This window comes from Mobula birostris, chromosome 22, assembly GCF_030028105.1.
Source record: "Mobula birostris isolate sMobBir1 chromosome 22, sMobBir1.hap1, whole genome shotgun sequence".
In the NCBI taxonomy this organism is placed as follows: Eukaryota; Metazoa; Chordata; class Chondrichthyes; order Myliobatiformes; family Myliobatidae; genus Mobula; species Mobula birostris.
Genome location: NC_092391.1, coordinates 10,191,119 through 10,215,854, shown reverse-complemented (window position 1 = coordinate 10,215,854; position 24,736 = coordinate 10,191,119). Strand labels below are relative to the sequence as shown.

The following is a 24,736-nucleotide window of genomic DNA, read 5'->3' as shown; positions in this document are numbered from 1 at the left end:
CAGCACCACAATTGAACTCCAAACTCCAGAATGCCCCAAGGTTTCATAGCATTGCGCTACCCACTACAGTACCATGGTGCCCTTTTCCTCGAACTTTGTAGGTAAACTACCTAAGGTGACAGATAACACACATAAAAGTTGCTGGTGAACGCAGCAGGCCAGGCAGCATCTCTAGGAAGAGGTGCAGTCGCCGTTTCAGGCCGAGACCCTTCATCAGGACTCGAGTCCTGATGAAGGGTCTCCGCCTGAAACGTCGACTGTACCTCTTCCTAGAGATGCTGCCTGGCCTGCTGCGTTCACCAGCAACTTTGACAAATATACAATAGAGGCTTTAGTTGCTGCAATGCATGTAAGATCTTGGATCGGGAAACGTGTTAATTAATAAATCAACCAATCTCACAAAAAAGGACTACTGAAGAGTCTACAACCCCCGTCACAAAAAGGCTGAAAGCACAAGAACTGAGTAATCTTCTAAAGCCAAGCTGCAGCTCCAAATGAAGGCAATACTTCTAAATTACAATTTTACAAGCAGCACGTTCCAAATCTATGTTCTTGCTATGAACATAGAATTCTCCAACTTCCAGTATTTCCCTCCCCCTCCCCCCAGATGCCTACCACCTCCCTCTTGGTTCCGCCTCCTTCTACTACCCATTGTGTTTTCCCCTATTCCTTCTTCACCTTTCCTGCCTATCACCTCCTTGCTTCCCCTCCCCCACCCCTTTATCTTTCCCCTTACTGGTTTTTTACCTGGAACCTACTGGGCTTCTCCTTCCCACCCTCCCCCCACCTTCTTTATAGGGCCTCTGCCCCCTCCCTCTACAGTCCTGATGAAGGGTTCCGGTCCAAAACGTCGACCGATCTTTTCCATGGATGCTGCCCGACCTGCTGAGTTCCTCCAGCGTGTTGTGAGTCTTCCAAATCTCACACTTTAGAACAAATCTGTAAACTGATCAATTCAAATTTCTTGAGAGAAATAGTAGACTTGGTGAACCACCAGTTTCAGGAACAGTTGTTACCCTTCCACCATCAGGCTTCTGAACCAGCGTGGATAACTTCAGTCACTCCAACACTGAACTGACTCCACAACCTTGGGACTCACTTTCAAGGACTCTACTACCCATGTTCTCAGTATTATTTATTTATTATAGGGTTTCTTTTGTATTTGCACGGATTGTCTTATTTCAAACATCGTTTGTTTGTTAGTGTTTGTGTGTAGTTTTTCACTGATTCTATTGTATTTCTTTGTTCTACCGTGAATGCCTGCAAGAAAATAAATCTCAGGGTTGTACATGGTGACATATATGTACTTTGATAATAAATTTGCTCTGAATTTAGTCATCCTGCAGAAGCCTAATCTTGTTATTGTAATTTATGAACTATAGATGCTATATTTCCTTCATATTAGATGGGCTTTAATATTTTAATAAATTTGTTCCATTGCCAGAAAGGGATCAGAAATAGGTCCCAAGCAACTGTAACAAAGATTCACAATTTTTGGCACAGTCCAGCAAGATTACTGTTGTCAACAAGTGTATCCTTTGTATAGAGGAGAACTGAATTGACTTTATTTCTTACATCTTTCACATACATGAGGAGTAAAAAATCTTTATGCTACGTCTCCATCAAAATGGGCAATCATAGTAATTTATAATAATTTTTAATAAATTGAATAGTCAATGTAACACAGAAATACATTTAAATCAGCGTGTTAATCAGTCTGATCGCCTGGTGGAGGAAGCTGTCCCAGAACCTGTTGGTCCTGGCTTTTATGCTGCAATACCATTTCCCGGATGGTAGCAGCTGGAATAGATTGTGGTTGGGGTGACTCGGGTCCGCAATGATCCTTCGGGCCCTCTTCTCACACCTGTCTTTGTAAAAGTCCTGAATCATGGTTAGTTCACAACTACAGATGCATTGGGCTGTCCGCACCACTCTCTGCAGAATTCTGCAATTAAGGGAGGTACAGTTCCCATACCAGGCAGTGATGTAGCCAGTCAGGATGCTCTCAGTTGTGCTCCTGTAGAAAGTTCTTAGGATTTGGGGACCCATACCAAACTTCCTCAACTGTTGTAGGTGAAAGAGGCGCTATTGTGCCTTTTTCACCACACAGCTGATGTGTACAAATTATGCGAGGTCCTCAGTGATGTGGAGGCCTAGGAACTTAAAGCTGTTTATCCTCTCAACCCCAGATCCACTGATGTCAATAGGGGTTACCCATCTCCATTCCTCCTGTAATCCACAACCAGCTCCTTTGTTTTGCAACATTAAGGGATAGGTTGTTGTCTTGACACCACTGTGTCAGAGAGATGACTTCTTCCCTGTAGGCCACCTCCTTATTGTTTGAGATTAGGCCAATCAATGTAGCGTTGTCAGCAAATTTAATTAGCAGATTAGTGCTGTGGGTGGCGACACAGTCATGGGTATACAGGGAGTAAAGGAGGGGACTTAGTACATAGCCCTAGGGGGCTCCTGTGTTGAGAGTCAGTGGGGTGGAGGTGAGGGAGCCCACTCTTCCCACCTGCCGGCGATCTGAAAGGTAGTCCAGGATCCAGCTGCACAAACCAGGGTCAAGACCGAGGTCTCGAGCTTCCTGTCCAGCCTGAATGGAATTATGGTGTTGAATCCTGAACTGTAGTCCAAGAACAGCATTCTCACATAAGCATCTTTCTTCTCCAGATGTATAATTCTCAAACCTGATAAGGTTTTCACTGACACAAGGCATTGAATTTTATGTCTATCAAGTATCATTAAATAATGAGATATTAATACCCATCATCTAAAAGCATTGCAATTATGTATTGAATGAAGATTAGATTTTTTACTATTAGAATATTTCATAGTTTTTCTCTGAAAAACACTCATTGAAAGTATTTTCCTAAAATTGAAAAAAACAGGGTCTGGAAAAAATTCGGAGACTTCGCTCTTAAATCACTGTTTGCTGGTCCATTAAGAAACAAGTATGCGTGGGTGGAGGAATAAGGCAGGATCCAAGTCAATCCCGCTAGGGTGGAGAAAAAAATTCGATCCCTGAGTGTTGAGTCAGCTCAGCACCACAGGGAAGCAGTAAGGATACCAAGAAGGGTTTCCGTTCTACTAAGCTATGAAGAGAAAGAAAAACAATTGAAAAAAGGGGTCATCTTTTATCCATTCCAATTCCCATCAAACATCCTGTGCCGGAAACATGAGTGTGTGCAAGATAACTTTTGTACTTGCCTCTATATTTACACAGGCTGCGAAAACAATCTGATGCTAATTGAGGAATCTAAAGGTTCAATTCAAGGGGCAAGATTTGAGAAGGAATACCAGGGTCTGGGGTTGAAATTAGGGAGGCTGGTTAGCACAGCGCTTTACAGTACCAGCGACCTGTTCAATTTCTGCCGCTGCCTGTGAGGAGTTTTTATGTTCTCCCCGTGACCACAAGGGTACTCCATTTTCCTCCCACAGTCTAGACCTGCCAGTTGGCAGGTTAATTGGTCGTTGTAAATTGTCCCTTGATTAGGCTAGGGTTCAATTGGGGGTTGCCGGGCAACATAACTCGAAGGGCTGAGAAGGGCCTGCTCCATGCAGCATGTCAATAAAATAAAATAAAAATTTTAAAAATTGGTGCACCCAAAAGGGGAGCTAGTTTTACCCTGGGATCAATATTGGAAGAACACATTTGTCTAAGGAAACTGCAGAAGGGATTAGACATACATTGTAGATCAGAACAAAGAATTAATCAACAGCAGGAATTGCAAGTTGGGACACAAACAGCAGAGTTTTTGATGAGCCCAGTTGTACAGAATGTAAAGTGAGAAGGCAAATGGGAAGGCCAGCAATAATAAGGTGGCTGATTCTCAACTATGCTTTGAAATGACCTAACAAGCCATTCTGTTCTAGGGCAACTTGGGAGAGCATTAAATACTGGCCTTGCCAACAATCCCCATATTCTGCCAATGAATGGCTATTCCCACATTCACCCAGTTGCACAGTGCTGTGTTTAGACTAAGGAGTATGAGTTTGTTCACCAAGGTATGTGGGACAATATAGTGTTGAATGCTGAACTGAAATCCATGTTGTTTGACCTGAGTTCTCCCAATTGTTTAATCTTTGCTCCAGATTCCCGTATCTGCAAACACCTGCATCTTCAATGGAAGAGAATTTGCGGAGATAGCTAGGACAATAGCTTTGGTTTCCTAATATTCATGTGCATGAATCTACTGCTCACCCATATTGAACAGACAAGCGAATAACATCAAGGATGGTATAAAGCAGGTGGTAGGGAAGTAGCATTAGAGATGACTAGTTCACGTAGAACTTTGTGCACCACTTCAGAGTTGAATGTATATGAGGTTCAAGAATACATACATGCAAGAGTTTTAGAGAATAGCATTGGAATGAGAGGAGGCTTTCTTTTTGTAGAGATACATTATTGTAATAGGCCCTTTCAACCCAACAAACCCATCCTGTCCAAATACACCCATGTGACCAATTAACCTACTAACACGTACATCTTTGAAATGTGGGAGCACCCAGAGGAAACCTATGCGGTCACAGGGAGATTGTACAAACTCTATAAAGACAGTGGCGGAATCAAACCCAGGTTGCTGGTGCTATAACAGCATTTCGCTAACTGCTACTTTACCGTACATTGTTGAAAATTCCCTGGCTAAAACTGGATAGGTAAAAATAACACTAAGAACACACAAAGTACCGAAGATAAAACTGAACAGTAAAACTGAAAGGTTACCCTCCATTTCTCTGGCTGACATTTAGATTAAAAACTTTTGACTTGCTTCTGTATATCCTTCACTGAGATTTCTGTGCAATTTTTGCAATAAGTCCAAGACACCAAAGGCAAAATCTTCACACATTCACACTTTCTTCATGTTATGAGGGTCTTTGTCATTGGCAAATTAAGCTGACTTCCACAATGTTAAATATTAACTTTCTCCCCAAAAAAATAACTATTATTTAGCTCTTAGGTAGTAATTGATATCCATCTGGTTTAGGTCAGAATAGCATTAACTGTGCTAAACTAGGATGTTAGCAAAACACAATAGCAAGCGTGTGACATCTTTGAGCAGTATCCATATAAAGTGAACACTCAACACCATAATTATAGAATTTCTCCTTCCAAACTGGGGCCATGTCTGCAAGAAACACTAGTTAATTCCAGGTCTGTCATCACCACTGGCAGAGAAGGTAGTAATTTGACTTGATTCATTAAGAGCTTTGCTGGAGTATGCTAGTGGACTTTAAAGCACAAGCTTCAATGTGACTTTCTTTTGTTCACAGTCATGAAGTCACCAGCAATGCTGGCATTTATCTAAGAAAGCAATGGTTCACAAGAGTGATCTCAAGATGACAGGGTTAACATACAGGGAGCGTTTGATGGCTCTGGGCCTGTACTCACTGGAATTTAGAAGAATGAGGGAGGCTTCTCATTCAAACCCATCAGCTTTTGAAAGGCCTAAACAGAATGAATGTTTCCTAAAGTGGCAGAGTCTAGGACCAGAGGGCACAGCCTCAGGAGTAAAAGGGTGTCAGTTTGAAACAGAGATGAAGAGGAATTCTTTAGCCAGAGAGTAGCGAATCTGAAGAACTTGCTGCCACAGATGGCTCTGGTGGGGGACAATCCTTTGGGTATATTTAAAGTGGAAGTCGATAGGTTCTTAATTAGTAAGGATGTCAAAGATTACGGGGAGAAGGCAGCAGAATGAGAAAATCAGCCATGATGGAATGGGAGAGCAGACCTGATGGGCCTAATTCTGCTCCTATGTCTTATGGTCTTAATAACAGTCCATCCCGAATTGTTGTTGAACTGAGGAGGCACTTATGAATCACCTGCACTAACGCAGCTGGAGTAACACAGGCCAGAGCAGTAAAATAAAGTAGACCCAGCCCTTGCTGAAGGACATTTAGTGAACCAGATGGTATTTTACCAGGCAGTGTGTGTTTATCATGACCAAAACTAACCTTTCATGCCATTTATGAAAATAAATGCAATGTATTAAATATAATAACAAAAATACTGTTAATACTTAAGCATTTGCTGCCTCAATTGCTCAGTATTTCTAAGTCTGTTTCTCTTTTAAGTTTTGCAGTAGAAAATATACTTGATGGCAAAAACTAATTTCCCTCTATAGATATTGCCTGACCCTCAAAGCTCTTCCAACTTTTTGTATATTACTCAGGATTTCCAGCATTTACGGCCTCTCGTATCAATTTTACAGAAGAAAGCTTTGAAATTATAGAAGGCACAATTAAGAAAGATTCCAAACAATTCTTGATGAGATCTTTGCTCCTAATTTCACGACATATGCTGGTGATACTAAACCTGATTCTGATTAGCCGCTCCTGGCAACTTCAATTGTTAGCACTGACAAACTGTCAGAAAGGACATATGAACCAATTTGAGTCTTGTAGTGTCACTTTGGGTTTCAGCATCAAGTACTTGTGAGGTGACAGATCAAACCATGATGTTCAATGTCCTCAAAGAGAAAAACATGAAGCTATATTTTAAAGAGTCATTTAGCCTTAAATAAAGACAGCAAACATAGAAATACTCAGCAGGTCAGGCACCATCTGTGGTAGGAGAAAAAGTTACTATTTCAGATTGCAGACATTCTCTCTCCCCCCTCCCACATAAACTTACTGACCTGCTCTTTTCTATTTTTATTTCACGTTTCCAACATCTGCAGATTGTTGCTACTTGGCAATGTTCACATTTTAAAAATAATAACAAAAATGAACCAGAAACATTTTTGAAATGAAAGGATTCAGGTACAATAAATTTGAATGGCAAAAGCAGAGAAATTTAAATTAGTAAATTGGTTTATTAGTCACATGTACTGAGGTACAGTGAAGAACTGTTTTGTTGCCGTCCATACAAATCATCTCATTGCAACAGTACATTGAGTTATTACAAGTGAAAATATTAACAGAATGCAGAATAAAGGGTTTCAGTAACAGAGAAGTGTAGTGCAAGGCCATAATGAGGTAGACTGTGAATTCAAGACTCCTTATTGTACTGGGAGCAGTTCAACAGTCCTATAACAGCAGGACAGAAGCTGTCCTTGAACTTGATTGTACAAACTATCTTCTGCCCAATGGAAGATGAGAAAAAAAAAGAGAACAAAAAAAAACCTGGCAAATGGAAACTTGAGCAGATTTTAAAGAAATATATTTATAATTATGATTATGAAGAAACGTAGTTCTCTTTTATTGTCATTTAGTATTGCACGCATTAAGAAATGATACATTATTTCCTCCAGTGTGATATCACAATACACAGGACAGACCAAGACTGAAAAAACTGACAAAACCACATAATTATAACATATAGTTACAAACAGTGTAACAATACCATAACTTGATGAAGAAGTCCGTGAGCACAGTAAAGTTCAACGTTTCTCAAATGTCCCACATCTCACACAGACGGGAGAAAGAAGAAAAACTCTCCCTGCCATGCCGACCACAATCCAACTCTGAGTCATCCGAAAACTTCGAGCTCTGATCAGCTCTCCGACACCGAGTACTGAGTGTCACGTCACCTCTGTCCGAACGATTCGACCGCCTTCTCGGTCGCTAAAAGCAGGCAAGGCCAGGGATTTTGAGGCCTACCCTCTGAAAGATTCCCGGCCACACAGTAACGATGTTCCTCTGTGCTTTCACATCCATTCTCCATCAAATCAGAATTGTCCACGGCCCCTAATTAACAGATACGATATCATTTTTCACCAGAGGGCTGCGCACACGCAGGCGTGCCGCCATCTTCTCCTCCCACCTTTTAGCCACTTAGATGGGGAAAATAAAAAAAAACACAGGATAAGATCCTAATATCCCTCGTGGCGATAGGTTGTGAGCACTTGCTCGAGACTGCCTCGATGTTGGGAGTGGCACAGGGTTGACAGGCAGTGGTTTTTAAGTGGGCACCCTCCTTCCTCAACGTTTTAGCGATTAGCCCACTACATCTCCAGAGGGCTGGACAATGACTTCTGGTGTCCCAGAGTCACGCCACTTTCCACTCTCTTGGTGCCCAGGAGTGGTCTTTTCGCTTGATCCAAAGCCAGTGACTGCTTCTTTCTGCTGCCTCTGACGTGGCTCCTTTGGTTTGCCATACAATCTGACCATAGATCCCTAGCTCCTTCAGCAATGTACGGCATCTTACAAAACTCGGGAAATTGTGTGAACTCTGGAGGCCATTGAGGAGTTTTCACGAAGATGTAGATAGGTAACACAATGACCAAGCACACGAGGAAGAACAAATATGACATCATGCATTCCACTCTGGTCCACAAACAGAAAGGAAGATATATTTTATATGGCAAGAATTTGGTAAGTATTGGTGTCCCTGCAGTCAAATCACTGAAGTTACTATGCAGATACAAAGAGTATTTAGGAATACAAATAGCAAGTTAGCTTTAATTGTGCACAAAGACCTCACACTTCAATTATGTACGGCCCTGATGGGATTGCATCTGGAATATTGCTTTCAGGTTCACCAGACTGATTCCTGGTATTAACACACAAAGCACGGAGGGCCTCAACAGATCAAACAGCACCAATGGAGGAAAATGAACGGTCGACATTTCAGGTTGTATTCCTCCAGATTCCAGCATCTGCAGTTTCTTTATTTCTGATATAAAAGATTTGTCACAAGGGAAGAGAATAAAGCCTCAGTCTTGACCCCTCAATCTTACAAGAATGATCTGTGATATATCAGAAACATACAAAGTTCTTCAGGGCTTGACAGTGTGGACGCAGGGATGAGTGGTTCCCCTAGCTGTGTCAAAATAAGGAGTTGGCCATTCAAGGCTGGGACAGAAAGAAATCTCGCCACTTAAATTTCAAATACTAGAGGATATGTACTTGAGGTGGGGGGGGGGTTGAAGAGAAATATATAAAGGGAGAAGTGCAGGGCAACTTTTATTTTATACGGGCAGTAGTAGGTGCCTTGAATATGCTGTCAGGCATAGTGTAGAAATGATTATGATGTCCGAATTAAAGGTCTTGGCCCAAGGCTCGAAGGGCCGAATGGTCTACTTCTGTACCTATTGTCTATTGTAAAAGACCTTTATTCTTTTCTCTAGATGTTACCTAACCTGCTGAGTTCCTCCAGTATTTTATGAGTGTTAAGAAGATATGATAGTAGTGTTTAAGAGAATTCTAGATAAGCACATAGGTGGTGGGCTAGAGGTACGTCTCTGTCAAAGGAGATGAAAGGCACACCTTTCCTCTGCTAGCCTGCAGGTCACCCTTGGACAAGGTGTAGCACCTGCTTAGCCCCACGATCAGGGACAAGTGAAATCATCGGGCAGGTAGTGGATGCTCGTATGAACAGTTGGTGCATATCAAGTCCTGGTTATGCAAACACTGACACCAGGCAGACAATTTCTGAAGAATATTGATACTGGCTGTGGTCACCAGTACACTGCACAGAAGATAATGGTAATCCACTTCTGCAGAAAAATTTGCAAAGAACAATCGTGGTCATGAGACGATTATTGCCCACGTCATACAACATGGCACATAATGATGATTTTTGAGATAGACACATGAATAAGAAAGAGGGTTGTGAATCATGTGCAGACAGAAGAAATTTAGTTTAATTTGGCATCGTGCATAGCACAGACATTATGGGCTGAAGGGTCTGTTCACGCATTGTACTGCTCTGCGCTCTAAATTGATTATGGAGGCTCAGTGACAGAGTATGTTCATGAGATTAATTCCCAAAATCCATCAAGGGAATTAAGTGCTCACGAAAGTAGAAGTCCGGTAAAAGATCAGCTCTGATTTACTAAACAACAGGGCAGGCATGAGTGTTGGAATGGTCAACACCTGCTTCTGTTTCTTATGTTCACACAACATATGTGGACTTTAAAGACAATTCTCAGCTGGAAATGGAAAACATATTTTCTGTGATCCTGCACAAGTCATAATGGCACTGGTGTTTTGGAAAGCTCTACAAATTCGTTGCAATATACTGGGCTTGCAATGCCACAGTGCAAATACATCAGGCCTATTTATCCCACAAATGATAAATCTAAAAGCAGGATTTTTCACACAGAACTTTAAAAGCCATTCATTATTCAGTGAAGTGGAAATGAAGAGAAAACTAGAATAATTTAGTACAATTCTCCATATTGGAGGTAGAGTAGAAAAATAGTACACCACCTTTGAATAATGCCTACAAGAAACAAGCAATGAACTACAACTACTAATAGACTGGAAATGCAGCAAATGTGATAGAAGTATATTGCATAACTGTCTATTTAAAATTGTCCAAACAGCCACTTTATTAGGTACATCTGTTCATTAATACAAATATCTAAATCAGCCAATCACTTGACAGCAACCCAATGCCTAAAAGCACACAGACATGGTCATGAGATTCAGTTGTTGTTCAGACTAAACATCAGAATGGGGAAGAAATGTGATCCAAGTGACTTTGACCATGGAATGACTGTGGCTTGCTGATCTCCTGGGATTTTCATGCAGTGTCTAGTGTTTACAGAGAATGGTGCAAAAAAAACAAAAAATATCCAGTGAGCCCCAATCTGTGGGAGAAAAGGCCTTGTTATTGAGAGAGATGGGTGGTGGGGTGGAGATACGTCTCTATCAAAGGAGGTGTAAGGTGCTCCTTTCCTCCGCTAAAGACTGCAGATCAGCCTTGGGCAAAGTGTGGCACTGGCTTAGCAGCCCCCCCCCCTCACCCACTGGATCAGGGTCACGTGAAGCCAAGGGAGCAGGTGGTGGATGGTCGGATGAGCAGCTGGTGCAGATCACAAGCCCTGATTATGCAACCACTGATGCCAGGCAGGCAATCTCTGAACAGAATTGATAATGGCTGGGTCACCACCTTGAAGACCATATAATGATGAAGATGTTGATGATGATGAATGGGAAAGGTCAGACGAGAATGACCAGAGTGGCTCAAGCCGAAAGGAAGGTGACAGTGACTCACACAGCTACATGTTACAACAGTGGTGAACAGAAGAGCATCTCTGGTTGCAGAAGATGTTGAAGCATGGATAGGCTATAGCAGCAGAAGATCACGAACATACATTCAGTGGCCAATTTATTAAGACAGAAGGTAGCTAATAAAGTGGCTGCTGAGTGTATACATCAAAAAATAATGTAAAATTTTATTGCCACACCTGCACAAAAGTGTTCCAGAAGAAGCTGCATCCATTTTTAGCAAGGCACCCCATGGCTCTTTACAGGTGTGACATCAAACAAAAATAGACTCAGAGTCATGTTAGAAATTATTCAAACAGATGACCAAAAGCTTTTTGTAGAGATTTAGCAGTCTTTTGCAGGTGTACTTGGAGAGGGATGGGAATGCTGGGGAAAATCTCCCATGTCTCCCTTTCTCTTCACCATTTACACCTCGGACTTCAACTACTGCACAGAGTCTTGTCATCTTCAGAAGTTTTCAGATGATTCTGCCATAGTTGGATGCATCGGCAAGGGAGATGAGGCTGAGTACAGGGCTACGGCAGGAAACTTTGTCACATGGTGTGAGCAGAATTATCTGCAGCTTAATGTGAAAAAGACTAAGGAGCTGGTGGTAGACCTGAGGAGAGCTAAAGTACCAGTGACCCCTATTTCCATCCAGGGGGTCAGTGTGGACATGGTGGAGGATTACAAATACCTGGGGATACGAATTGACAATAAACTGGACTGGTCAAAGAACACTGAGGCTGTCTACAAGAAGGGTCAGAGCCATCTCTATTTCCTGAGGAGACTGAGGTCCTTTAACATCTGCCGGACGATGCTGAGGATGTTCTACGAGTCTGTGGTGGCCAGTGCTATCATGTTTGCTGTTGTGTGCTGGGGCAGCAGGCTGAGGATAGCAGACACCAACAGAATCAACAAACTCATTCGTAAGGCCAGTGATATTGTGGGGATGGAACTGGACTCTCTCACGGTGGTGTCTGAAAAGAGGATGCTGTCTAAGTTGCATGCCATCTTGGTCAATGTCTCCCATCCACTACATAATGTATTGGGTGGGCACAGGAGTACATTCAGCCAGAGACACATTCCTCCGAGATGCAACACAGAGCGTCATAGGAAGTCATTCCTGCCTGTGGCCATCACACTTTACAACTCCTCCCTTGGAGGGTCAGACATCCTGAGCCAATAGGCTGGTCCTGGACTTATTTCATAATTTACTGGCATAATTTACATATTACTATTTAACTATTTATGGTTCTATTACTATTTATTATTTATGGAGAAACTGTAACAAAAACCAATTTCCCCGGGGATCAATAAAGTATGACTATGACTAAAATGCAAAGGGAAGATATCAATGGTACTGTTGTTAAATCTGGAGATGTTCAGGAGGTCACAATTAAAGGAATGCAGATATCTCATTGAAATGAGTGGGAGATTTCAGAGATCAATTAGGCAAGACCACGGAAAATTTTGAGCTTAATACTCATAGAGAAGTACAGCACAGGAATAGGCTCTTTGGACCATCTAGTTCATGATGAAACCATTTAAACTGCCTACTCCCATTGTTCCTGCACCAGGACCAAAGCCCCTTTATACACCTTTCCTCCCATGTACCTATCCAAACTTCCCTTAAATGTTACAATCGAGCTCACATACACTACTCGTGCTGGCAGCTTGTTCCACACCTTCATGACCCTCGAGTGAAGAAGTTTCTCCTCAAGTTCCCCTTAAACTTTGCACCTTTCACCCTTAATCTATGACCTCTGGTTGTCAGTCCACCCAACCTCAGTGGAAAAAGCTTGCTTGCATTTACCCCATCTATACCCATCGTAGTTTTGTATACCTCTATCAGTCTGCAAACAACATATTTCTAAATCAAGATTTCTGTCATGATACATGCCACTTTGAAAGCAGCAGCACAAAGTGAGATGCATAAAACAGTGTCTTGACATAAACTGTGAAGTAACTCCCTCTAATCCAGTCGTTTCTAAGGTTCAAACCTTCATTAACACACATTGAATACCAGCAAGAAATATTCAATAAAATCTATTTTGCTTTGAACTGATCACGATGCCAAACTAATACTCAGATGTCATTAGCAAAATGGCACTTTGAGGAAATTAATTTTGAAAATAAAATCTAGTAATGTGGGTCAGCGCCACCGAAACAAAATGATCGTGAAACCATTTTGAGAAATAATGGATAAAATTACTTCTAATGTACTCTGACCCAGTAAATCACTCAATTGTAAAAACTAACCACCACATTTACCAGCCTTTCAGAACAATTGGTAGGCTATTAACATGCCACCAGAAACACTGACTCTGTGAAACAAAAGGAGATCCTCCAAAGTAAACTTATTATCAAAATACATATGTCACTACACTCAACCCTGAGATTTGTTTTTATTTATTTATTGAGCTATATGGTGGAACAAACCCTTTTGGCCTTTTAAACCGCGCCCCCCCCCCAAATTTAACCCTAGCCTAATCACAGGGCTATTTACAATGACCCATTAACCTACCAACTGATACATCTTGGATTGTTGAGGATACCCTTGGGGTCATGAAGAGAACGTACAAACTCGTTACAGACAACAGGAACTGAACCTGGGTCAGTGATACTGTAAAGCAGCGGTCCCCAACCACCGGGCCGCAAAGCATGTGCTACCGGGCCGCGAGGAAACGATATGAGAGTCAGCTGCACCTTTCCTCATTCCCTGTCACACCCTCTGTTGAGCTTGAACGCATGCAAGGTCATTACCCAGGCGTCATCCTTGTCAGAGCGGGAAGAAGATCAACTCCCGGAGCTTGCAGATGACGGAGGGCTGAAAAGTATGTTTGACATAATATTGCTGCTGGCATTCTGGATCAAAGTCAAGGCTAAATATCCTGAGATAGCCACGAAAGCACTGAAAACGTTGCTTCCATTTCCAACATATCTCTGCAATGAATGCAACAAAAACTAAACTGTGGAATAGACTGGACATAAGGAACCCTCATCGAGTATCGCTGTCTCCCATCTCCCCTCGATAGGACCGTCTTGTTGCAGGAAAACAAGCCCGGGGCTCCCACTGATTCAGCGATATTGGTGCGTTGCAATGATTTTATATGTTCATACGGGGAAAATATGTGCTGTGTGTTTAATATCCAAACATTACTTAAAATGTTATGATGTTATTGACTTCTAAGTGAGTTATATAACCGTATAACAATTACAGCACAGAAACAGGCCATCTCTGCCCTCCAGTCCGTGCCGAACGCTACTCTCACCTAGTCCCACCAACCTGCACTCAGCCCATAACCCTCCATTCCTCTCCTGTCCATATACCTATCCAATTTTTATTTAAATGATAATATCGAACCTGCCTCTACCACTTCTGCTGAAAGTTCATTCAACACTTACTTCAAGCTCCCCTGTCCTCCCCTGATAATTGACCTATCACTATATTCATGCGAGGAAAATATGCGCTGTGTGTTTAATATTAAATTTGTTAGATAAACCCTTTTAGAAACGAAATTGAGTGTATTAGCTACTTATCATCTATATTCCGGTCGTGGCTAACACCACCCCACCTCCCGGAAGTCATTCCTGCCTGTGGCCATCAAACTTTACAACTCCTCCCTTGGAGGGTCAGACACCCTGAGCTGATAGGCTGGTCCTGGACTTATTTCATAATGTACTGGCATAATTTACATATTACTATTTAAAACCAATTTCCCCGGGGATCAATAAAGTATGACGACGACAATTTGACTGCTACTCTTGTCCGTTGGCAACCCTCCCCTCCCCCCACCCCCCCCCCCCGGGTCGGCTGGTCCGCAAGAATATTGTCAATATTAAACCGGTCCGCAGTGCAAAAAAGGTTGGGGACCCCTGCTGTAAAGGGCTGAAGGGCTGTGCTAACCACTACGCCAGCGTGCCACTTGCAATCAGCCAAAGTAAATCCAAGGAACATGATAGATTCTGTGAAGGACCACACCCAACAAGACAGACAAGCAACCAGCATGCAAAAGGCAACAAACTGTGCAAATACAAAATTAATAATAATAAAGCAATAAATATCAAGAACATGAGATGAAGAGTCTTTGAAAGCGAGTCCATAGGTGGGAGCAGTTCAGTGTAGGGGTGGGTGAAGCTGATTGAAGTTAACCCCTTTGGTTCAAGGGCCTGATGGTTGAGAGATAATAACTGTTCCTGAACCTGGTGGTGTGGGACCTGATGGCAGCAGTAAAATGAGAGCGTGGCCTGGGAGATTGGGGTCCTTGATGATGGATGCTGCTTTCCTGTGGAACAGCTCAGTGTAGATGTGCTCAATGGTGGGGAGGGCTTTACCATTGATGGACTGGGCCATATCCACTACTTTTTGTAGGAATCTCTGTTCAAGGGCATTGGTGTTTTCATTTCAGGTGGCGATGCAACCAGGCCACTGTACACCTGCTAATCATTGACAAGGGGGCTTATAAACCATTGCTTAGTAAATAATTGCTCATTCAGGCACATTTTGAATACATTCCGGATTTCTATATTTCAGGCAGCATATTCAGATTAGTTTACTGTCACATCCAGCAGGGTGCACTGAAATCCCTTGCCCACAGAGTAAACAGTATGCATGGTAATAATCAATACAGTGATGAGCATGAAAACAACAGAATAGTGCAAAGGTTGTAGTCCAAACCCTGACCACTCTCGGCAGGAGAAAACTAATCTTTAACTTTGCTCTAATCCTTCAATCAATTACCTTAAATCCATCTTCACTAGTTACTGATCCTTTTGCCGAAAAAAAATTTATCTCTTCTGGTTACTCTGTGAAAGGATCTTAATGTTATGCAAGTCAATTAAAACCCCTTAGTTTCTCCAAAGAAAACAATCCCAGGTGAGCTGGACCAAATGATCTAATTCGGCTCCTAAGACTATGGTCTTATGTCTAACTAAAGTTCCCCAATGCTGATGACATCCTCTCAACTCAGGAGTAAGGTGGAATAGTCCCTATATGAATGGATGAGTGCAGCTCCAATAACACTCAACCAGCATAATGAACAAAAGAGGTCGCAGGTGCTGAAATCTCCAGCAACACAAAAAAAAAGGCCGGAGGAACTTAATAGGTCAGGCAGCCTCTGTGGAAGGAAATGTTTCGGGTCAAGACTGAAAGTCCAGATGAAAGGTCTTGACCCAAAGCGTTGACTATCCATCCATGCTTGACCCACTGAGTTCCTCCAGTGCTTCTTTTTGTGTTCAACCAGCTTAGTATCTTCCAGCTCACCACAGCTCCTTGACTATGAAGAATCCAGTCCATCACCCTAAGCCTACAGTCCAGCCACCACCAATGCAGCATGTACGCAATGTGTGCCACCTGTAATTATCCTTGAAGGCTGGCCCAATGATAAAAACTAGGGCAGCAGGCACATAGGAAGGCCGCCAACTACAGGTTCCCTCTAAGTGTTGCATGATCTTTCATCACTTGGTCTGTCTTGCAACTCCATCCCCAACAGCACAACAGAAGCTCCTCCACAGGAAGCAGTTCAGCGAAAGCAACAACTTGCCATCACCTTTTCAAAGGCACTTCACTTCCACATACCTACAATCCAGTTAATAATAATCTCCTCCACAATCTCCCCTGTATTATCACATCAACTATCTTATGCAATGCACCCAATCTTCTCTTTGGATAATTAGATTAGATTATGAGGACACGCAGTCCTCTTTTTACTGTCATTTAGTAATGCATGCATTAAGAAATGATACATTATTCCTCTGGTGTGATATCACAAAACACAGGACAGACCAAGATAATCCCTCTGCTTTGAAGATGATTTGAACTGCTGCAGTTCTGTGGGTTCTACGGTGACTGATGTGGGTGCACAGACTCGACAATAGCTGGGGCTGGTAGTGCTTGAGGGGATGGGCAGTTTGGGAGGCAGTGCACTACTTCTATCACGAATGCTGAATTTTGTGTGTGCTCCCAAAGAACGGACAAGATTACATATAACATAGACCAGTACAGTATAGCTAAGGCCCTAGCTCAGTTATGCCAACTTTTTAACCTACTCCAAGATCAGCACAAAAATAAACCACTGAGATAGCTTATATTGATAGATTGATTGTATGTCCATAAAGTGACACTAGACACAGGGCACAAAGTGATTGATAAGAAATGATAAAGCAGTGGCAGTAGGGATGGGTTGGTGGGTGGAGGTGTTAATCAGTCTTACTGCTTGGAGAAAGTAACTGCTTTTGAGTCTGGTAGTCCTGATGTGGATGCTACATAGCCTCCTCCCTGATGGGAGTGGGACAAACAGTTCATGACCAGGGTGGGTGGGATCCTTCATGATCTTTCTTTCTTAAATTTCTACGGTTCTTAATGCCAAACCAAATGTTCCTTCCCCACTCTGACCAACCACAAACTAGAGATTTCCAATGTGTCATTGCACATTTTCTAAGGAGGCTTTGAGAACATTCTCAAATAGTTTCTTCAATCCATGTGGCAACCTCTAGCCCCACCAACAAAGCTCAGAACTGGCATTCAGCAAGATAACCAAGTACTGAAAGATGCTTAGTGCCCATTAATGTGAACCGGGTCTGAAAAGGACTTCATACTAGGGAGTGCTGATGTGGAAGAGAAGCCAATGTTGCTCATCAAACTAATAGATTTCATAATTTAATGGAGACATTTTACGGTGGCATCTCTCTAGTAGACAAAAGATAAGACAGAACTCGAGAATCAAAATCAGGTTTAATATCACTGGCATACGTCGTGAAATTTGTTGTTTGTGTATGTAACTAAATTAAGCAGTGCATAAAGAGACCTAAACAAAAGGCAACATAATGTTACAAACACAAGAAATTCTGAGATGCTGGAAATCCAAAGCAACACACACAAAATGCAGGAAGAACTGGCAGGTCAGGCAGCATCCATGGAAAAGAGGTGTTTCAAGCTGAGACCCTTCTTCATGATTGAGAAGGAAAGGGGGATGATGCCTGAATAACGAAGAGGGAGGAGGAGAATAGGTAAGCTGAGGTGATAGGTGAAGCCAGGTGGGTGAAAAAGGTAAGATGCTGGAGAGTGGACAATAGGAGGAAGGGAAGGGGATGGGTGGGGGGGGACTCAGAAGTAATAGGAAAGTGAGAAGTGAACGGCTAGAAAGGGGAATAGAGGAATTGGAGGGGGGAGGAGGAGATGTTTGCTCTCCGGAAGGTGAAATTAATATGCATGCCATCAGGTTGGAGGTCACCCAGACAGAATATAAGGTGTTGGCTCTTCCACCCCAAGGGTGGCCTCATTTTGGCACAAGAGGCGGCCATGGGTCGACATGTCAGAACAAGAACAGGAAGCAAAATTAAAAAATGTTTGGCCACCAGAAGTCCTGCTTGTGGCAGATGGTGTGGATGTGCTTGACGAAGCAGTCCCCCGATGAAGCTACCTGTCCTTACAGAAATGTGATGGCAGAGGGGAGCAAGCTGACTCTGAAGCATTGAGTCGTCAGGCTCCTGCACCTCCTCCTTGATGGAGACACTTATTCATGGATGCCATTCAATTGAGGCATCGCCTTTTTAAGATGCCCTTGATGGCAAGAAGGATAGTGCTCATGACAGAGTTGGAGGAGTTTATGACTCTCTGCAGTATTTTCTGATCCTGTGCAGTGGCCAGACGGCGATGCAACCAGTTAGGATGCTCTCCACAGTACATCCGTAGAAATTTGCAATTTCATACAGCAATGCGGTTGGGCCTCAACTGTTCTCTAAAATAGCTTTTGGCAGATAGAGTGGAAGCATTTCACTGTTTTGATGTACATTTGACAAATGAAGCTAATCTATTCCTTGCCCAAGTTCATGCTTTAAGAATAGTGATTGATGAAAGACAAAAAAAAAGCCAAAGCTCACTGAACATCTTCCGGCAAAAGTCAGAGACGTTTAGAAGTAAAACGAAGAGAGTAAAGGAGATTACTCTGGTCCCAATCATTGCATTTTACTATATTAGCTTATAGTAACCAATGAATTGAACATGTACTCTGTCCCAAAAATTTTTGAGTCAAAATCTTAACTAAAGCAAATCATATAGCACAGGAGGCCCTTCAACCCACCACACCAATGCCATCTATCAAGAACTCATCTATCATCATCATGTCTTGTGTCGAAAAACGCGGGCAATCTTAGTCTTTTTGACCATGATAGTTCTTGGCAAATTTTTCTACAGAAGTGGCTTGCCATCACCTTCTTCTGAGCAGTGTCTTTAGAAGACAGGTGACCACAGCCATTATCCTTCTTCTCCAGCCCTTTACTTTTCCTACCCACTCGCCTTCCAGCTAGACTCCTTCCCCTCCACCCTCCTTTTTATTCCGGCCTCTTCCCCTTCATTTTGAGTCCAGGAGAAGTATCTCAGCCCAAAATGTCGACTGTTTGTTCATTTCCATGGATGCTGCCTGACCTGCTGAGTTCTTCCAGCATTTTGTGTGTGTTACTCTTCAGAGATTGTCTGCCTGGAATCACTGGTCGCGTAACCAGGACTTGTGATATGCTCCAGCGCTCATACGACCATCTAGCACCTGCTCCCATGGCCTCACATGACCCTGAGCAGAGGGGGGCTAAGCAGGTGCCAAGGGTGACTGCAGGCTAGTGGAAGGAAGGAACACCTTACACCACCTTTGGTAGGGATGTATCTCCATCCTGCCACTCATCTATATTTATCCCAAAACTTTATCCACACCTTTCTGTATCTTAATAATTCAAGTGCTCGTCTTTCTTTAAGATGTTCCAGGAGTCTCTGCCTCTACCACCCTGAGGACCACAGAAGATTTCAATGTGAAGCGCTTCCAGACGAAACATAAAAGGAGAATGACATGCACACAATGCTGGAGGAACTCAGCAGACCGGACAGCATCTACGGAGAGGAATAAACAGTCAACATCCAGGCCAAGATCCTTCTTCATGAATGGAAAGAAAAGGAGCCAGAATAAGAAGATGGGGTTGTTTAGAACAGTGGTCCCCAACCACCGGGCCGCGGGCCAGTACCAGGCCACAAAGCATGTGCTACCAGGCCGCGAGGAAACGATATGATTTGGCGATATGGGTCAGCTGCACCCTTCCTCATTCCCTGTCACGCCCACTGTTGAACTTGAACACACGCGAGGTCATTACGCACACGTCATCCATGTCAGCGCAGGAAGAAGATCAACTCCTCCAGCTTGCAAATGACGGCGGGCTGAAAAGTATGATATGATTGGTGATATGAGTCAGCTGCACCCTTCCTCATTCCCTGTCACGCCCACTGTTGAACTTGAACACACGCAAGGTCATTAAGCACGCGTCATCCATGTCAGCGCGGGAAGAAGATCAACTCCTCGAGCTTGCAAATGACGGCAGGCTGAAAAGTATGTTTGACATAACGTCTCTGCTGGCATTCTGGATCAAAGTCAAGGCTGAATATCCTGAGATAGCCATGAAAGCACTGAAAACATTGCTTCCATTTCCAACATATCTGTGCAATGAATGCAACGAAAACTAAATTGCAGAATAGACTGGACACAAGACATCCCCTTCAAGTATTGCTGTCTCCCATCACCCCTCGATGGCACTGTCTTGTTGTAGGGAAACAAGCCCAGGGCTCCCACTGATTCAGCGATATTGGTGTGTGGCAAAGATTTTATATGTTCATATGGCGAAAATGTGCGTTGTGTGTTTAATATCCACACGTTACTTAAAATGTTATGGGGCTATTGACTTATAAGTGATTTATATAACCATACAACAATTACAGCACGGAAACAGGCCATCTCTGCCCTTCTAGTCCGTGCCTAACACTACTCTCACCTAGTCCCACCGACCTGCACTCAGCCCATAACCCTCCATTCCTTTCCTGTCCATAAACCTATCCAATTTTCCTTTAAATGATAAAATCCAACCTGCCTCTACCACTTCTGCTGGAAGTTCATTCACCACTTACTTCAAGATCCCTTGTCCTCCCCTGTTAATTGACTTATCACTATATTCATGCAAGGAAAATACGTGATGTGTTTAATATTAAATGCATTAGGTAAACCCTTTTAGAAACAAAATTGAGTGTATTAGCCACTTATCACCTATATTCCCCTTGTGATTAATACCCCTCCCATACAGAATCCCCAAAAACGATTTGTAGAAAAAAATTCGCAAGTCATGCACGCGCACACAGGTGCCTGCGCAAGACTTCATGGTTATGGTAGTCTTTCTTGGGGTAAACACAACGTATTTGACTGCTATTCTTGTCTGTTGGCAACCCTACTCCCCCACCCCGGGGTCAACCAGTCCGCAAGAATATTGTCAATAATAAACCGGTCCGCGGTGCAAAAAAAAGGTAGGGGACCCCTGGTTTAGAAGGCGAATACTGTAAATTCTGAGAATTTGTATAAAGCAATTGTAAACAGTTGGTCAAACAGCACCTATGGAAAGAAAAACTATTTTTAATTTTATTTAGAGATACAACACAGTAGCAGGTCCTTCCGGCCCAGCAAGTCCATGACACCCATGTGACCAATTAACCTACTAACCTGTACATCTCTGGAATGTGGGAGGAAACCGGAGGACCCACTGAGTCATGGGGGAAGATGTACAAACTTCTTACAGACAGCGGCAGGAATTGAAGCAACACACACACACACACAAAATGCTGGAGGAACTCAGCAGGTCAGTCAGCGTCCCTGGACAAGCGTAAGCTGTCGATATTTCGGGCGAAGACCCTTCTTGAGTCAAATTAACAGTCTACCAAGCAGTGATTAAAATATTTCACGCAGTATTTCCTGAATTTTGAATTTTTATTACTGAACACCAAAAACGTTGCATGATATCAAACTAGTTGCCATGGTAGCAACTCTATTACAGTCCCGGGGTAATCCAGAGTTCAATTCCGGCACCATTCTGTAAGGTCTCTGTACGTACTCCCTGTGGGTTTTCCCGAGGCACCACCATTTCCTCCCACAGTCCAAAGATGTAATCTGTCATTGTAAATTGTCCTGTGATTAGGTTAAGGTTAATCAGGGTTGCGGGGATGCTGGGCAACATGGCTCAAAGAGCCGGAAGGGCCTATTCTGCGTTGATTGGCTAAATAAACAAGTAAAGGTGAAAAGTATCAAGTATTTTCGAACGGTGACAGCACACACCAAAGCAAACAGTCAGATTCTATATACACAAAATATTATCATGATCAGTCAATATTTAACCACAAGGTATCTGTGTAAGCAAAATCAAGTTACTTATAAACCAAAAACAAGCAAATTTGTACAGATGAAAGAATTGCATGATTCCATCACAAAAACTATACTACAGCCTGCAAAAAATAACAAACTCACAAAATACTGAATACCCAACATTTTCCCCAAAGCAAATTTAGCTTTTTTTTCCACTCCAGGGAGAAAACCCTAAAAGTGTCACGCGTAATGTTTAAGTTAACTTCTAGATCTGAACGATTTCAGCTGCGCTAAACCAGTCAGCATTGTTCTCCTGGGTCCAGAGTAGGTCAATAGGATATTTGATAGGTGTATAAGATCATGACAGGTATGCAGAAAAGCTCATCCCATTAGCAGATCACCCAAATACCAGGGGCATAGATTAAAAGAGATTAGCAGAGGACACAGACATATACCTGGGAAAACTTTTTACCCAACCAGCTGCCGCTCACTATCATTGAATTGTGAAAACAAGGATCTATCTAGATTTCCAAGAGAATTGGATAGGTATTAGAATTTGCAAGTCTAAGAGGACGGGATGAGAGAAATGGAATGGATGGGTTTGCTCTACAGGAGAGCAGGCATGGGCTTCAGTGCCATTTCAATTCTATTTCAACAATAATCATTCTTCCCTTCCACTACATGAAGCCGAAAAGATAAGCATAGCGCAAAATCTCAATTGGGGATCCATTTCCAATGGATCTGAGCTTTCAGTGAAACAAAAATTACTGTATTTAGTTAGAATAAAACTGCATATCTGGGTCTGGTCAGGTTGTCAATGTAATAGACACAATATAGTGTGATGGCAGTACATTAAATGCTTCTTATTGTAAGTGGGAGACACAATGGGAGAAGGATTAAATACAGTGCCAGGACTGGGTGAGACTGAGCCTACCTGATACCCAAAGGCCGGGCATTAATCTGCATCACACACACAGAGATAATATTTAATTTATGAACCTCTTCACCATTAGCCTAGGGAAGGTTTTCTTTTCGTCCCCACATTTAAGATCTACTAACAACAATAATTACAGACTTAACTGTTAGCTGCGGCAGCTCGTCCCTCCGTCTGACACAGAAGCAGCTTTTCATGGCCACCCGCCGCCCGACTTTATTGCAATTTGCCGAAACAAAGCGAGGGGGTGAGGGGAGGAGGGTGGTGGTTTAAAGAGAAATCAGAGGCCGGGGCCTGCCGCCGCGGCCCGAGCCTCGGGCTGGCGTGGAGCCGTGCGCCGGGGCTCAGCCGAGGGAGCGAGGGGTGGGGAGGGGAGCGCGGGCGGCGGGGCGGGGCGGGGCACGGCGCGGCGGCGGAGAGAGGAGGAGCGTGACATCGACCCGGCGGAGGGAGAGCGCGGGGAGGGTAGGGGGGTGATTCTCACTCACTCTGTCGGTCACTAACTCCTCGGTCACTCGCCAGCCCCGCGTCCTCTGACTTAAAGCAGCCTCCTCCCTCCCGATCCCCGTGTCTGCCCCACCTCCTACCGCCTGCACAGCAAGAGCCCACGGGCCAGTCCCTCCCAACTTTCCTCAAGCGGTTGGGATTCAAGTTGTTCCCACCCCACAGGTTCAAGGAAACTCCAGCCTGTGAATGGGGGTGCGGGAAAAATAATGAGGAATTCCACCACGATGTCCAGGAGGTGTCACAAGGGTCAGTGAAGCCAACTTTCCACCAAGGATATTTATAAATTCACCACTCTCCTGCCATTGGTTTATAATTGTCAGATGTACTGAGATACAATGAAAATCTTGTATTGCATACAATTTATACAGATCAGATGATTATACAGTGCTTTGTTGTTGTACAAGGTAAAATAATAACAGAATACAGAATAAATTGCAGCAGTTACAGAGAAAACGTACTGCAGGTAAACAATAAGGTATAAGAGCTTAATGAGGTAGATTGTGAGGTCAAGAATCCATCTTATTGTACCAGGAAAGTATTCAATAGCCTTGTAACGGCAAGGTAGAGGCCGTCCTTGAGCATGGTGGCGCATACTTTCAAGCATTTGTATCTTCTGACCGATGGTAGATGGGAGAAGAGAGAATGTCTAGGGTATGTGGGGTCTCTGATTATGCCGGCTGTTTTCCTGAGGAAGGGAGAAGTATAGATAAAGTCCCTGGAGGAGAGGTTGGTTTCTTGATGTACTGAGTGTTGTTCTCTTAGATGGACTCAAAGTTTTCCAGTTGTCCAGGAACAGTGTCATTAATCAGAGTTGCCATCTTCTAAAGATGTTAAAGCCCTTCCATACTCTCAGGTAGATACAAAAGCATTGGAATTCTGCAATGTCGAGTTCAAATCAAGTTCATTATTATTTAACTATTACTGCATACATGTATACCATCAAATGAGACTAATCTTCTCCAGACCAGGGTGTAAAGCATGGTAGTACACATAACACACAATATCTAAGGAAAGTAAGAATTAAATCTATTAATAAACAACACATAAATAAACAAAGTAAAGTGCATAAATTAAATATTGTAGGTTTCAGGACAAATTGACCAGTGACACTTCAAAGGTGTTGTGGGAGGGAGTTCAGAAGCCTAATGGCCTGAGGGGAAGAAGTTTCCCATCCTGACCGTTCTTGTCTCTA

The 24,736-nt window shown here is 43.0% G+C and overlaps 1 protein-coding gene across 6 annotated transcripts in view; it reads right to left on the bottom strand.

The window, feature by feature from the left end:
• Window positions 1-23,634, bottom strand: part of LOC140186092 (multivesicular body subunit 12B-like) — a 270,340-nt gene extending 246,706 nt beyond the window's left edge. Inside the window, exon 1 of one of the 6 annotated variants that reach the window (XM_072239968.1) lies at window positions 23,526-23,634. Coding sequence is in view for 5 of the 6 variants with exons in the window: in XM_072239966.1 (XP_072096067.1) it covers window positions 23,184-23,234 (51 nt within the window). In the remaining variant the exon portion in view is untranslated. Of the gene's footprint in view, window positions 1-23,183; window positions 23,489-23,525 lie in introns of those variants that run through there. The other 5 variants (XM_072239966.1, XM_072239969.1, XM_072239964.1 and 2 more) reach the window with 5 other exon arrangements.
• Between the last annotated feature and the right edge of the window lie 1,102 nt (window positions 23,635-24,736).